This window comes from Pan troglodytes, chromosome 3 (assembly GCF_028858775.2).
Source record: "Pan troglodytes isolate AG18354 chromosome 3, NHGRI_mPanTro3-v2.0_pri, whole genome shotgun sequence".
Lineage (NCBI taxonomy): Eukaryota > Metazoa > Chordata > Mammalia > Primates > Hominidae > Pan > Pan troglodytes.
Window position 1 is genome coordinate 109,088,252 of NC_072401.2, and position 14,889 is coordinate 109,103,140.

The following is a 14,889-nucleotide window of genomic DNA, read 5'->3' on the forward strand; positions in this document are numbered from 1 at the left end:
ACTTTTTTACTTCCCTTAATAATCAATTTATATTTTAAAGTTTTAATCACCTTTTGTGGTAAAACAGTTCAAGGTTTACTATAATTTCTTTTTATTCTCTTTTTTTTTCTTAAAAAAATTTTAAGGCATCCTTTTGGTAGAAAAGGTCCATTGGTAGAAAAAATCCTTTTATAACTCTCAGCACACCGCTTTTACAGCTGCACTTTTTAGACAGTGAAATCGTACTAGGTGTACATATATAGTATATATACACATACATACAGATACATATTTCTTTTAAAGGCAAACAAAATCCCACATGATTTAGAACTTTTTCTAAATGTTTACAAACCTAATTTTGTACAAGGGTAAAAATGTTCTAGTTTGTTGCAAATTTTTCTTTTGGTGTGGTTCAGAAGTATACTAGAATCTGGGCCACATTTCAGATCTTCAGAAAATATAAACTAGAATATCTTCCGTCTTGAATTATATAGGGAATAGTCAGGAGTCCTTTTACACTTGCCTTTTCTGTTCATTCACTCTCATAAGACTTTCCTGCATTTTAGCTACAGTTCATCGCTCAGAAAAGTCTGCTGTCATCTAAAAGTATGCACTGTCTCCAGAACTATTTCTGTCATTAATGAGAAACCTAACATCTCCCAATCTCCACTGGTAATAATAGTATTTCTTTCTCCAGACAACTTATCATTTATTTCAAATAAATCAAATGACAACAAACTTTACATCCATTTTAGAAACAAGAGAATGTTGTTTTAATTTTTTAAAGGTTTCTTTTTCTCTTCTGTCCCCACTATTACAAAATGAGCCATAAAAATGAGGACACAGGGTCAGGGCTACATTATTCCTAAATGGGGAACCAACTATGAAGTATCATGGGAAAGGATGGCAGCTTTCAGACTAATGGTTACTAGGCCATAGTCAATTTCCAATTAGCACATGTCAGTAGAGCTAACACTGATAAAAATGTAAATTAAAAAAATTATCTGTTTTGCTTGTTGTATTATCTGTTTGCTTGCTGAATGTGGATTGTGATTTGTACTAAAAGAGCAGGTATACTAAACAAAGGTCCAGCACAAAACATTTCATATGTACAAGTACCTACTAAGGTGTAAAAATAACTAGGTGCTATAGATAATGCAAAGAGCTACACATTTTGGGCTAAGAGGGAATCACCCTGTCCACTGCCTTTATTCCAGAGACAAGGAAACAGGGCAGAGAAGACAGGACTCTCAAGTTATATAGCAAGGACAGGGCTATAACCCACAACTTCAGAGTTTACAGGTTCACACTACCACTTTAAACTTACAGAGTGTACTACCTATAGATGAAAGTTAATACAATTCTGTCAGTCAAAGAGAGACAGATACAAGGGGCCTCCAAAAGGTTCATGGAAAATGTTCATTATCAAAAACAACTATGCATGGATTTCCATTTTTCACCAAAATAAACTCACACTAACTGATTATAACATGTCTGAACAGGATCTAGTTTGAGGCACTAAGAAGGGTAAGACATCAGTTTGAAAAAGAGCCCCTATCAGGGCAATATGAGTTCTGCTAAAACTGAAGCAAGAACAAACATCGACTTTTTATGGTTAAGCTTGGGTAAAAGAATGGTGAAATCACTGATGCTTCAGCAACAGTTTATGGGGATAATGTCCCAAAGAAATCAGCAGTTTACATTTTAAGAAGAGACAAAATGATGTTGGAGATGATGCCCATAGTGGCAGACCACATAAATTTTCAAGGAAGAAATTAATCTTGCCCATGCCCAAGACCAACAATTTTGATAGCAGAAACAAAAGCCAACACCATAGACATCTCAATTGGTTTGGCTTACACGATTCTGACTGTAAAATTAAAGTTGAGCAAACTTTCCACTTGACTGGTGCCAAAACCACTACACCCAGATCAGCTGCAGACAAGAGCAAAGCTTTCAATGGACATTTTAAACAAGTGGGATAAAGATCCTGGCAAGAACTGAGGGAGGAGATCAAACGTGGCTTTACGAGCACAATCCTGAAAATAAAGCACAACCAAGCAATGACTACTAAGAGGCAGAAGTGGTCCAGTCAAAGCAAAAGTGAACCAGTCAAGAGCAAAGGTCGTGGAAACAGTTTTTTGGGATGCTCAAGGCATTTTGCTTGTTGACTTTCTGAAGGGCCAAAGAACAATAACATCTACTTATTATGAGAATGTTTTGAGAAAGTTAGCCAAATCTTTAGTGGAAAAATGCCCAGGAAAGCTTCACCAGAGAGTCCTTCTCCACCAAGGCAATGCTCCTGCTCATTCCTCTCATCAAACAAGGGCAATTTTACAGGAATTTCAATGGGACATTATTAGGCATCCACCTCTAAGCTCCTAATTTGGCTCTTTCTGGCTTCATTTCCTAAGCTTAAAAAATCTTTAAGGGGCACCCATTTTTCTTCAGTCAAAAAAGATTACATTGACATGGTTAAATTCCCAGGACCCTTGGTTCTTTTTTATCCCTAGTCTCCAGATCTCCAGATACCCTCATCCTTCAGGAACAGATTAAATGACTGGTATCATCACTCACAAAAGTGTCCTGATCTTGATGGAGCTTATGTTAAGAAATAAAGTTTACATTTTTTATTTTTATGTTTTAATTCCATTTTCCACAAACTTTTTGAAGTCCCCTCACGTATGTTTGATATAGTTTGGCTCTGTGTCCCCACACAAATTCCATCTTGAATTATACTCCCCACATGTCAGGGGAGGAACCTGGTGGAAGGTGATTAGATCATGGGTGCAGTTTCCCCCATGCTGTTTACAAGATAGTGAGTTCTCATAGATCTGACGGTTTAAAAGTGTGGCACTTCCCCGCTTTGTTCTCTTTCCTGTGGCCATGTAAATCGTGCTTTGCTTCTCCTTCACTCCCCAGCCATGCAGAACTGTGAGTCAATTAAACCTCTGTTGTTTACAAATTATCCAGTCTCATGTAGTTTTTTATAGCACTGTGAAAACGGACAAATACAATGTTCAATACTACCAATAATTTGTACTAAAAGCTTGGGTTTTTTTGCTCTTCCTAAGATCTTTGAAGACAGAAGTTGTGCTGTTAATGATTAAGACCACAGACTCTACAACCAGACTGCCTGGGTTCATCTGCTGAGCTGCCATTTACTAGTCCTGTGATCTTATACAAGCTACTTGGCCTTTGTATGCCTCTAGATACTCACCTATAAAATGGAGGTAACAGCACCTACTTTAGAGATTGTTGTGGAAAATACAAGTTGAGCACCCCAATCCACAATCCAAAATACTCCAAAATCTGAAAATTTTTGAGCACCGACATGACAAAAGTGGAAAACTCCATCTCTGACACCTTTGCTTTCTGATGGCTCAATGTACACAAATTGTTTCATGCACAAAATTATGTAAAATATTGTGTACAGTTACCTCCAGGCTATACATATAAGGTATATTTGAAACATATATGAATTTCATGTTTAGAATTGAGTCCCATCCCCAAGGTACCTCATTCAAATATTCAAATATTCCAAAATCTGAAGGAATCCAAAATCAAAAACACTTCTGGCCCCAAGCATTTCATACAAGGGATACACAACCTGTAAATAATTTAATACTTGTAAATAATTAGGACATTGCCTGTCACATAGTGATTGCACAAATATTAGCTAAATTCTCTCTCCATACATAGACTCCCTGGGCTTACCAGAGTAAACATCACTAAGTCCTCAAACTACTTATGCTCAGTAAGCTATAGCAGACACAGTAGGCAGAGAAATAACAATATTGTCCTTACAGACTTCAAAACAAAATTCCTGAAACCATGAAACTAGATTCAAGTTTTATTTCTACTTCTAATTTCCAGAATGTTGGGAAATTAGTTTTCTGGGTTTACCTTTCTCTGACATGGGTACCACAAAACCTGTCATCAGTAAAGATTAGACAATAAGCTAAATCCCTGGGAGCAGCTAGACCACGAAGTACTTCAAAGATTTGTACAGAGAATGTAAGACTTACTGTTCAGAGTCATAGTAGTCCATACGCTTCTTTTTCTTGTTGTAAGCTGCAACTCGAAAGGGAACTATTTCCAAAGTGATTAAACCAGGGGCCATCGTCAGCACTTTGGCACCATGACTTGGCTCATAAAGATCCTTCCCTGTTTCTGGATGAGGCATGCCAGCAGGGTCTCGTCCAACAATGTAAAAGTTGGCTCCTGCAACCATCCGTGCTCTGCAATGCCACTGGACCTAGAATAAAAGTTTCATTTTAGATAACTTTGCTTTTATGACTATGTACTTAGAAATAGTAAGTGGATAATAAATGCATATGCTTTTTATAAAATCATTATCGGTAGGAAATCTCAACAAATTTAGATGTATCATCCTGGGAAGCCAGAAACAAAACTAACAAAAAACAAAAACAAACCTCCCCCAAACCAAAAGATTAAAAGCATATATCCACAAATATTTATGGATATATATGTATATATATTTATGTATTACTTATAAGATATATGTAAACATACATGTGTCTAGATGTTTGATTTTACACAACTACCAGATGCCATTTATACAGCTCAAAATCTAATATATGAGGTTAGAAGTCAGGATAATGGCTGATCCCTGGAGGGAGGCAACTGCAAGGAGCTTCTGGAATCATGGTAATGCTCTGTTTCTTGATCCAGTATCTTGGTGCTGGTAATTAGGGTGTGCTCACTGTAAAAGTTCATTGAGATATATACACACTTATAATTTATGAACTTTTCTGTATATTATACTTTAACAGGTTAAAAAAAACCCCTGTTGGATAAAAATGACATGTAAGTACTTACATAAACTAGTACTGAGAAAATCGTATAACTAATATGTAACTAATCTTATAACATATGCCTAATACTAGTTAAAAAAAAAAAAAGATTGGTTGTGAGTAAACGGCCATGCTGCATCCAAAACTAGCCTTGAAGCCTCTAGTTTCAGACCTAGTAAGACCTATTATTAAAAAACAAAAATTAGTCTAATACCTAGAATAATGAAACTTTAGAATTTAAAGTGACAGTAAAAGATCATCTCTAGTTCAACATTCTCCTCAAAATTTGAAGAAAGTGAAGCCCCTGAAAGTTTAAATGACTGGCCAATAAAGTTTAGGATAAACTCAGGCCTAGAAATTTGGACTTAGCTTCCTTTCAGTGTAAGGCTCCATTATTTAATAATTTATAAAACCATCACTGTTCCATATTAAAATAAGGTATAAATGATAACCACTACACATAAATAACCAAATCATCTTTTATTGTTTTGTTTTCATTTTCTCTCTCCTGGTAATTTCCTGCATACCAGGTACTTATCTATTTACCAACATAGTTTAGAAAGTGCAATAGTAAGAGGGCAATTCCATACCTCACACTTGAACTGTTCACCCTGAGGGGTTTCAACTTTTTAAGTTGTTTCTACTGATGTTTGCCTGCATGTTTTCAAACAGCATGCTTACACTTTGTTATGACAGTTTAATTTTACATAGTATATAACATAGACCTTATTTCCACATCACTTAGACTTCCTACCATATTCGAGTATTTAATGAGGTTCTTATTCCCCAACAGGTACAGTGATATCAACATTTTTGGTGAAATCAATATTCACCTGTAAAGTGAGGATTATAATAGTATTTATCTCATAGAAGTTTTAAGAAAATTAATAAATGAAACATGTGAGGTCTTAGAATAATACCTGGCACACAGTAAATATACAATAAATATTAGCCACTATTATCTCTATTTTAATCCCCTTTTTGTACAACTGTTTTTCCTAGAGTTAATGATTGCCTTGATTTTTTTCCACTTGCATAGCTTTGCCAGGTTTCTGTGTACCTTGCTCTAACCTGCTTCATGAGCACACAGTTTAACATAATAATAAAACTGTGTGTGTATGTGTGTAAAGATAAGGGAAAAAATACAAAATTCAGGACAGAGATTATCTGGGGCGGGGGGTGGTGGATGATGGAAATGGCAGCGTAAGAATGGGATTGGTGGCTGGGCGCAGTGGCTCATGCCTGTAATCCCAGCACTTTGGGAGGCTGAGGCGGGCAGATCACGAGGTCAGGAGATTGAGACCATCCTGGCTAACATGGTGAAACCCCATCTCTACTAAAAATACAAAAAATTAGCCGGGCGCAGTGGCGGGTGTCTGTAGTCACAGCTACTCGGGAGGCTGAGGCAAGAGAATGGCGTGAACCTGGGAGGCGGAGCTTGCAGTGAGCTGAGATAGCACCACTGCAGTCCGGCCTGGGCGAAAGAACGAGACTCCGTCTCAAAAAAAAAAAAAAAAAAGAATGGGATTGGTAGGAGTACCTGCTAGATTATAAGTCATACTTATCAAATTAGCAGCAATTCTATGCTGTTCATTAAATAGTCTGTTTATTGGTTTTGAGACAGGGTCTTACTCTGTCACTCAGGCTGGAGTGCAGTGGTGCAAAAATGGTTTACTGCAGGTTCAGCCTCCCGGGCTCAGGCAATCCTCCCATCTCAGCCTCCCAAGCAGCTGGGACCACAGAGATGCACCACCATGCCTGGCTATTTTTTATTTTTTGTAGAGACAAGGTCTTGCCATGTTCCCCAAGCTAGTCTTGAACTCCTGTGCTGAAATGACCCTCCCACCTCAGCCTCCCAAAGTGCTGGGATTACAGGTGTGAGCCACCGTGCCTGGCCATTAAATAGTTTTTAAAAATAACAAATACATACACAATCAAGATTAAAAAGAGCAATTAATTCAGGGGCTAATGACAAGGCATCACATACCACAGATAATGATTAATCCAATTCTGTGCATCTGAGGTCCATGCAAGATATTTTTAGGAAGTAATATTAATTTACATTCCCACCGTGTTTTACTTTTTCCAAGTAAATGGTGGAACATTTTATTAAGGTTCAAATTTACCAACAAAATTAACAAGATATGTTATCTACACATCATTTAAAATAAACCCAAAGAAATACATTTCTTAAAATGTAGCTCATATTTTACCTAATTTGGTTCATAGGGTTCCTAACTCACATTGCTTAAATGTATTCCGAAGTATATGAACCATAAGATTTTGTATACATTACACAAGTTGGAAAAAAAATTAAAAGATGGCTAAATTTTGCAAAAAATATTCACAAGATCTAAAATTTCTACAATATTCTAGACATTTTTTTTTTTTTTTGAGATGGAGTCTCGCTCTGTCGCCCAGGCTGGAGTGCAGTGGCACGATCTTGGCTCAGTGCAAGCTCCGCCTCCTGGGTTCACACCATTCTCCTGCCTCAGCCTCCCGAGCAGCTGGGACTACAGGCGCCCACCACCATGCCCAGCTAATTTTTTTGTATTTTTAGTAGAGACGGGGTTTTACCGTGTTAGCCAGGATGGTCTCGATCTCCTGACCTTGTGATCCACCCGCCTTGGCCTCCCAAAGTGCCGGGATTACAGGCGTGAGCCACCGCGCCTGGCCTATTCTAGACATATTTTTAAAGTTTTTTCTAAAATGTTTTATTTTTCCTTATTTTTTATATTCTATTAACCTTGACTAAAACATGAATACAATTTTTTAGATAGACTTCATCAATTTCCAGTTCCCTGACCAAAGAAACCTACTGTTTGAAAAAGACAAGTTCCCTAAAGACGACTGCTAAAAACAAAAAGTGAGAGAAAAAACTCGAGGGAAAAAAATCTTAACTTTTATACTGTATTTTATTCCCAAGCATTAATATGGTATACATTTGCTGATCTTTTTTCACTAGGGTACAGCTTAAAATAAACTAAAAGAATTAAAGAGAAAAATATTTCCACAAATATGATTCTTTTTGTCATCAACAAAGCCAAGAAGATGCTCATCCAACATGTCAATTCAATGACCTCTGCATTTAAAAGCAGGCCAATAATTAAAGGAAATAGGTGGAGCAAATACGGACTGCTTTCCTCTACATACTTCCAATCTCCTACAAACTGTTTTTATGATAAAGTGAGGCAATTATAGGAAACAAAAAGGAGAAACAATAGGATGTGACCAGTGAGTTAACATTTTAAAAATAAAACCACTTAAAAAATAAATAAATAAATAAATAAATAAATAAAACCACTAACATAAATTTATATGCTGGTAATAACCTTACAGAAAGAATAATCTACATGCTGGGACCGTGAAACTAAAAAATTATGTAATAAACATTACTTTATAAGACTTTAAAATATTCTTATCACCTGAAATAGCACAACAGTTGCATTTTCTGGAAGCTGTGGTGTTTCATGGACTTGGTGACATAGGTACACAGAGACCCCTGGCTTAGTAAGTGTGCTTCTCTGTTTATCTTGTCAGTCACAAACTTTCAAGCTTCCAGTATTTCAAAGTCAGTGACAAAGCAGGCGTGTGAGTGCACAGTGATTACCTTTTTAAACAGTATTATACTACTTTGCTCTGCTTATGTGAAAGAATAAGATATCTGAAAGTCAAGAATTTCATAACATGTCAAAAAACCCAAGCAATTTCAATTCCAGAAATATTGTGAGGCAAATATGCAAAAAAGGTTTATTTCAGGATTCATTACGGGTTGTAAAAAGACAGAAACTAACTCAAAGATCCTTCAATTGGGTGTTGTTATTGAATTAAATTCCTAAACAGCAGGGAACTGTGCCATCACTTAAAAAAAGATCAATATTTAAATTAACATAAGAAGATATTTATAATATAGGAAGGTTAAGAAGCAGTTTTACGATACAAAATACATAATAGAAATGTTGGGGAGAAACGAAACAAACGTTCTAGGCCTTGATCTCTAACACAATCATCATGCCCTAGAGAATCTGATTTTGGAAAATCACTCACTGAATTCGCTTACTAGTGAAACGACAGCAGAAGCGTGCAACTCAAGGAAGAGGAGGAATGAGAGTGATGAGAAGTATGAATTCTAAGAAACCAAAGGGGGTAACACTCTGGAGTGTAAGGCAGGGCTTAACACTCCGGAAAAAGAATAATGAAATCCCTAGTGTGCACCTGATTCACTACGTGGTACAAAATTTCCACACCGCCTTGTTCGAGAAAATGAAAAAGCAGGGGAGGACAGGAGGACCAAATTCAAATAAATAATACTTAGGTTCCATAATTATCTCATTTCACCATTAGATAGAGTTTCAGAATTGTCTTATCAAAATGGAAGGCAGAACATGGGCTACTAAAAATAAACAACTGTAATTAAAATAAACAGATTATTTGTTTCAAAATTTCCTTCCCAAAGACATTTGTGGAGCTAAGGTTTACTCAAATTTTTACTTAATCTCCATAGTGTGAGTCAAACAAGTAAGAATTAGTTAAGTTTACTATCCAATAGTGAGAATAGGAAAGTAGTTTCTGATCCAAATTATAGCCAATGCTTTAAAAAAATTTATCTATGAAAATTTTAGTTCTATAATGGTTTCTCCTTGCCATCCATCATAGGTTAAGATACCACATGACTAATAAGTCAATGATCGCTGATGGATAAGAACCTCAGTTACTTACCTCCACACACATTTATAATATAAAATCCTTCAGAGTTAGAATTGTTCTAGATTAATCCCAATATGGCATGTTATTGAGAAGAGTTTCTTAACCTTTTAATTCATGCCCCTTTTTATAAACCTGAAAATCTCATTTGTTCCAAATCCATTTGAAAATACTGTCTATCACTTATCTCCCCACTTCCAAACCTGGCAAAGACTTCGGTAAATTTTATTTTCATTAGTTTCTAAAACAAAAACAAATTAAAAACCTACTTTTCAAATTTAATTACATTATAAAATTATAAAATGGACTATACTGCCTACATATAATACCACTACCACTAAACCATTCTCTCCCCACACCTGATGGTTGAGAAATTTCACTGTTCCAGAAATCTGGCAGATTAGATATATGATATTTTCAATTTTTCTGAATTAAAAATACTGAGAATAATGAATTGAACAATTAAAATTTAAGTCCCACTTAAGTGGCTTATTTCTTTATATCTTCACACCAAAATCTGCATTTATTTAAGTGTAATAAATTTTATTAAAGTCAATATTCTATAAGGCCAACTTTATATAATCAAAGTGTTTATAAAAGAACATCAGGCCAGAAACTATTTTTTTAGTAAATGTTTGAATATTATTTTCTAGACTGTCAAAAACATTGGTTGTGTTAATGCTATAAAAATTCTTTAGGAAGTCAAGTGCATTACCTAATTTTGCTGTGTAAAAAATCTATACCTTAATTAATCTAATGAGTTCCATATTAAAATATCCCTAATCTTAGTTGTACATTATCTAGCATTAATATGTTTTCTTGAAATTCCCAAATCATAGTGCCCTGCCTCTTGATTTTCCAGAGATAGGAATTATTTTAAACTCTTCAAGCTGACTGGAAGAATCTACACAGGCAAGTGAAAGGTGAGGCTCATCCTCCCATCATACAGATTCCTGATACTGTGGCTTTTGGTCTTCTTTGTATTAATAAAACTGATACTCTAAGTGTTTCAATTAAGTTCTATTACTCTGTACTGGTACTGAACAGTAGTCTCATCAGAGTCACATTTCTAGTTTGCAATGCAAAAATTATGAAATTTACTTGGACATTTCATTCTTCATCTTGTAGGAAAGAATTAAACATACCTTACAAAAACTCTCATACAATTTTAAGAGCTGAAAGGCAGTCTACATCATGGAGTCTGAATTCTTCATTTCGTATATGAGGCCCAATACAAGATACACAGAATTTCCCCAAAATTTCCTTTAAGGATAATCTCTCAATCTCCAAAAAGATATACCTCAAATGTAAGAGCTGCATTTTTTTCAGAACAACCAGCAACCAAACTAATTTTATTCTTGGAAGTGACCTTGCCCTGGCTGACCCCAGACCCCTAGTCAGCTGAGAACAGTATCAGCCCTCCCAGAGTGGGGGCTCAGAGTGGAGACAGCAAGCCTGGAAACGCTCAGCCTCCACCTCCTCTTCCTGCCTCCCAAACCCAGGGACCCTCAAGAGGCTCTCTGCCTTCCCACTGATTATTATTCTAAGAAAACAGAGGAAGGAAACCATGGTGATAAAGCACTGGAAAGTATTTCATGAGGTCCTTCATTAGGGTGAGAAGAAGAAATTAAAATAGGTAACACTTACCAAGCTCTTCCTAATATACCAGTCACTGTACAAAATGTTTTATAAATATTATTTAATGTTTACAGCAAATCAATAAGATAGTTATTATTCCTGTTTTACAAATAAGAAAACAGGGACTTGGAGAATTCAAATAACATATCCTAGCTGCAAAATGAACTAGTGAAGGATCAAGTCTTTGGACCTGGGTCTGTGTGACCCCAAAACCCACACATTCCTATTCATACTGAGCTACTGACGCTGTGTCAAGGACATTTAGGGAGGAAACTGTATAGATTACCTAGCTGGGAAATCAGGAAAACCTGAAAAATCAGACTAACAGACAAATCTGAATTTGATACTGCTTTAGTAAGAAACAAGCAAGAACAAATTCTGAACTGAAACTCTATTAAGAGAAAAAAAATGACATTTTTTCCCTATGAAAAGCAACCTATAAACACCTGCAAAATCTGATGCTTCCTAATGAAATAAGTTCAGTTCTCAAGACATATATAAGCTAAAAGTATATAAAACAGACTACAGGGATCCCCAAAATTACTCTCAAAGTAAATCAACACACTCTAAATACATTTGTGGTACAGGTCCACAATTGCTTATCTAAAATTCTGAAACCTAAAACTCAGTTTTGTAACTCACTTGGTAGCAAAACCTGATCAAAACTGAGGAAGTTTCTACCAGCCTTTTTGCCGATCCTATTTGTGAGAAAAATCATTTACTTTGCTACAGGAATATTAATGTGCTTTAATATGGGGGTACCATCCCAGACCCATCAGGAGAAATAAGTAATACATAATCCTAAGGATTTTGGAAAAGAGACTGTGAACTGTGTCATACTACTCAATAAACTTTGGAACAAGATAAATGAGAAGACAAAATTATCAAAGACCCCCAAAAAGAGTCAAAGGTACAAGTAAAACTTAGGTGTCTATGGCTTGTATAATTAGACTCAGATCTCAAGAAGTAACATCAGTTGCTAGAGCTCTTGGAAGTGTGTAGAGGGAAGAACAAGTTTATATCCTAACAGACACCCTACTCACTGCTCCAGATACTGGTGTAAAGCACAGACTAATTAAACAAGCACACTGGCATCCATGTCATAGTATGTTCTACTGTCCCTGGTGAAGGGTATCCACTCGCTTACACAGAATCAGTTTCTCTTAAAGAGTCAATTAACAGTGCATGGGTAATTTTCATAGCAAAGGATAATCTCTACCTCCAACTGCATTTCCCCCCAAATTCAACTGATAAATCTCATTAAAACTTCATAAACCGAGGGTATAGCTGTTAGTAACATATATCCACATTCTCAAAAACATCTTACCTTTGACACTTTCATGTCACAGGTCTTAGAAAGCATTATTTATCCTTCACAAAAATAGATTTAGTATTTAGTGAGATGAGACAAATAGAATTTCCTACATAGTCAATACCTCACAAAGACAAAATGTGTATCTATAACACCATTTTAGCATTAGAAAGTTAACACTCCCTCCACATCCTCGCCTCCTCCATTCCTGAAATGGAATTTAGGATTCAAGTCATGAAATCTTTATAGACTATAAAATCAGGAATATCCTGTTGATAACCAAATAGGCTTAACAGCTGCCCATGGTTCTGAAAAGCATGTGTGCTAAGGAAACAAATCTGGTACCAATGCCTTCTAAATGACCTACAGAAAATGATTAAAGGAAGAGTCGTTGTTTTTATTTTATTATTATTAGTTGGCAAATAAGCATTACTGACAGACTTTTTCCTGATGTCACTGGAAAAGCTACAAAAATGAGAGGGTGTTTTTTTTATTACAAAAAAATTCTTCACTTATGGCTGCAAATAAGTCAAATAAGTCAAACACACAAGTTAGGTCCTCGAGAAAGATACTTTTCCTAAGCAGCTCAATCCAACAGCCTAAATACTGTCAGCCCAAAAACATTAAAACACTTCATGGTCTGAAATATTAAGACGTTTACTAGAATTTCCAAAGCTTATTCTTTACAAGTTCAGAAGTTAAAAAACCGCCTTTTGCTCAGGCATCAGAGCTGGGCCTTCCTGAAAAGAACCACATCTCTTATGCTCACAATTCACACTCCAGACAGAGATGTAGAGGCAGACACAGCTTTAACGTGCCTCTTAGTCTCCCTAGAAAACCTGGGAGTTCTGCACGCACCCAGAACAACTAACTTCTTGGCCTTCCCTCCAAATGCCAAAGCACAAAGCTACTTTGAGGCTTCTTGGCAGCAAGGAGCCCTAGAAGGAAAAAAAACAGGCCCAAATTTCAGTCCCAGTTCTGTGTCTCTCCTAGACAGAACACTAACTAGTCAGGCTCCTCTGAGCCCTCTAAGCCTTGACCTTCAGTGTCCATCCTTACCAGGCCTGCATTGCCCAACTGTAGCAAAAATCTTGCTAAGTTTGTTTATTGAGAATCCTCTACTCTCAGTATCTGCTCACCCTCATTATCTGATCAAATTCCTTATCTTCCACCCACTTCCCAGGTATCTGATGATCCTGGCCTGCCTTCAGCAAGACTCCCATTTATCCCAGAATCCCCTACTTCCAATGTTTCCTCTCAGTAATTTTCCATCCACTTACCTCCACCCTGTCCTTTGCTATCAATCCCCACCTGTCCATGCTGTATTCAGAGTTGAGCCCAGTTCTATACTGAGGTCTTTATTCTCCTGTTGCAATATTTCCTGAATAAAGTTCTGTTTTTATTACTTTAATCACCGTACAGCTCTGGTCTTCTTTGACAGACTACAGTTAAGTCACTTATCCTCTCTGAGCTTCAGTAATCGCACTGGTAAAACAAGAATAAAACCTTCCTCACCAAGTTGTGGGGTAACCTAACGCATGCATGCAAAGCAGCTATTCACTGAGTGACACATGCATAGGCACTCATAAAATAGGTACTTTCAATTTCTTTATATTAGCTTTGTATTATTATTAAACACCAAAGGATATCCCAAATCAGGGCTAGGACACATGCTCTGACATGAAGCCTGTTAGGCAGTGGGTCATACCAGGCTCCCTGCCATAATCAAACTCTAGGACTTCATAGACTTATGAAGCAGCCTAGAGATATAGACAGTTCCTTGGATATGGGGCTAGAATCCTAGAAATGCTGAGAATTTGCAGCAAAGTAGTTTTTTAAAGGACGCCAATTATATTAATTACCACATCTTGTCATGAGCCAGGCAATGTGTTAAATGATTTACATTGATCCTATTTGCTCCTCTCAACAATAGAAACATAGGCAGATATTACCAATATCATGAGTCAGGTATTGTAAGAATACAAAGATTAAGAATACTTATTATACAAAGAATATCACAACCCACAACTCTAGGCTCTGATAAAAAAAATAAGTTTATTTGGAGATTCCACCTCTAACGAATGTTGCCAGGGCCATCCTAACTCACTATTTTGGAACTCTTACAGGATATTATAAGAATTTATTTCTAGTCTTTTAAAAAAGATGTGGCTACATATTTTTAAAAATATTTTAATGTTATATAATATTAAAAATTATGTGAAATTATAGTACATAGCTCTGGAGCCAGATTACTTAGGTTCAGATTTTATCTCTACCATTTACTAATAGTATGTGATCTTGAACACAGTTTAACCTCCCTACTTCAGGTTCCTCACCTGTGAACTGTGAATAACAATAGTACCTACCCTCTTAGTATTATAAGGATTAATCCTTATAACATAAGTTATAAAACCTAACATAAAACTTACAACAAATAAC

At 36.2% G+C, this 14,889-nt stretch overlaps 1 protein-coding gene across 3 annotated transcripts in view; it reads right to left on the reverse strand.

Moving 5' to 3' along the window:
• PAPSS1 (3'-phosphoadenosine 5'-phosphosulfate synthase 1) overlaps positions 1-14,889 on the reverse strand; it is a 107,193-nt gene that overhangs the window by 13,954 nt on the left and 78,350 nt on the right. For all 3 annotated transcript variants that reach the window (XM_016951973.2, XM_063809714.1, XM_016951975.4), the window contains exon 11: positions 4,008-4,237. In XM_016951973.2, the coding sequence (XP_016807462.1) occupies positions 4,008-4,237 (230 nt within the window). The remainder of the gene's footprint in view (positions 1-4,007; positions 4,238-14,889) is intronic.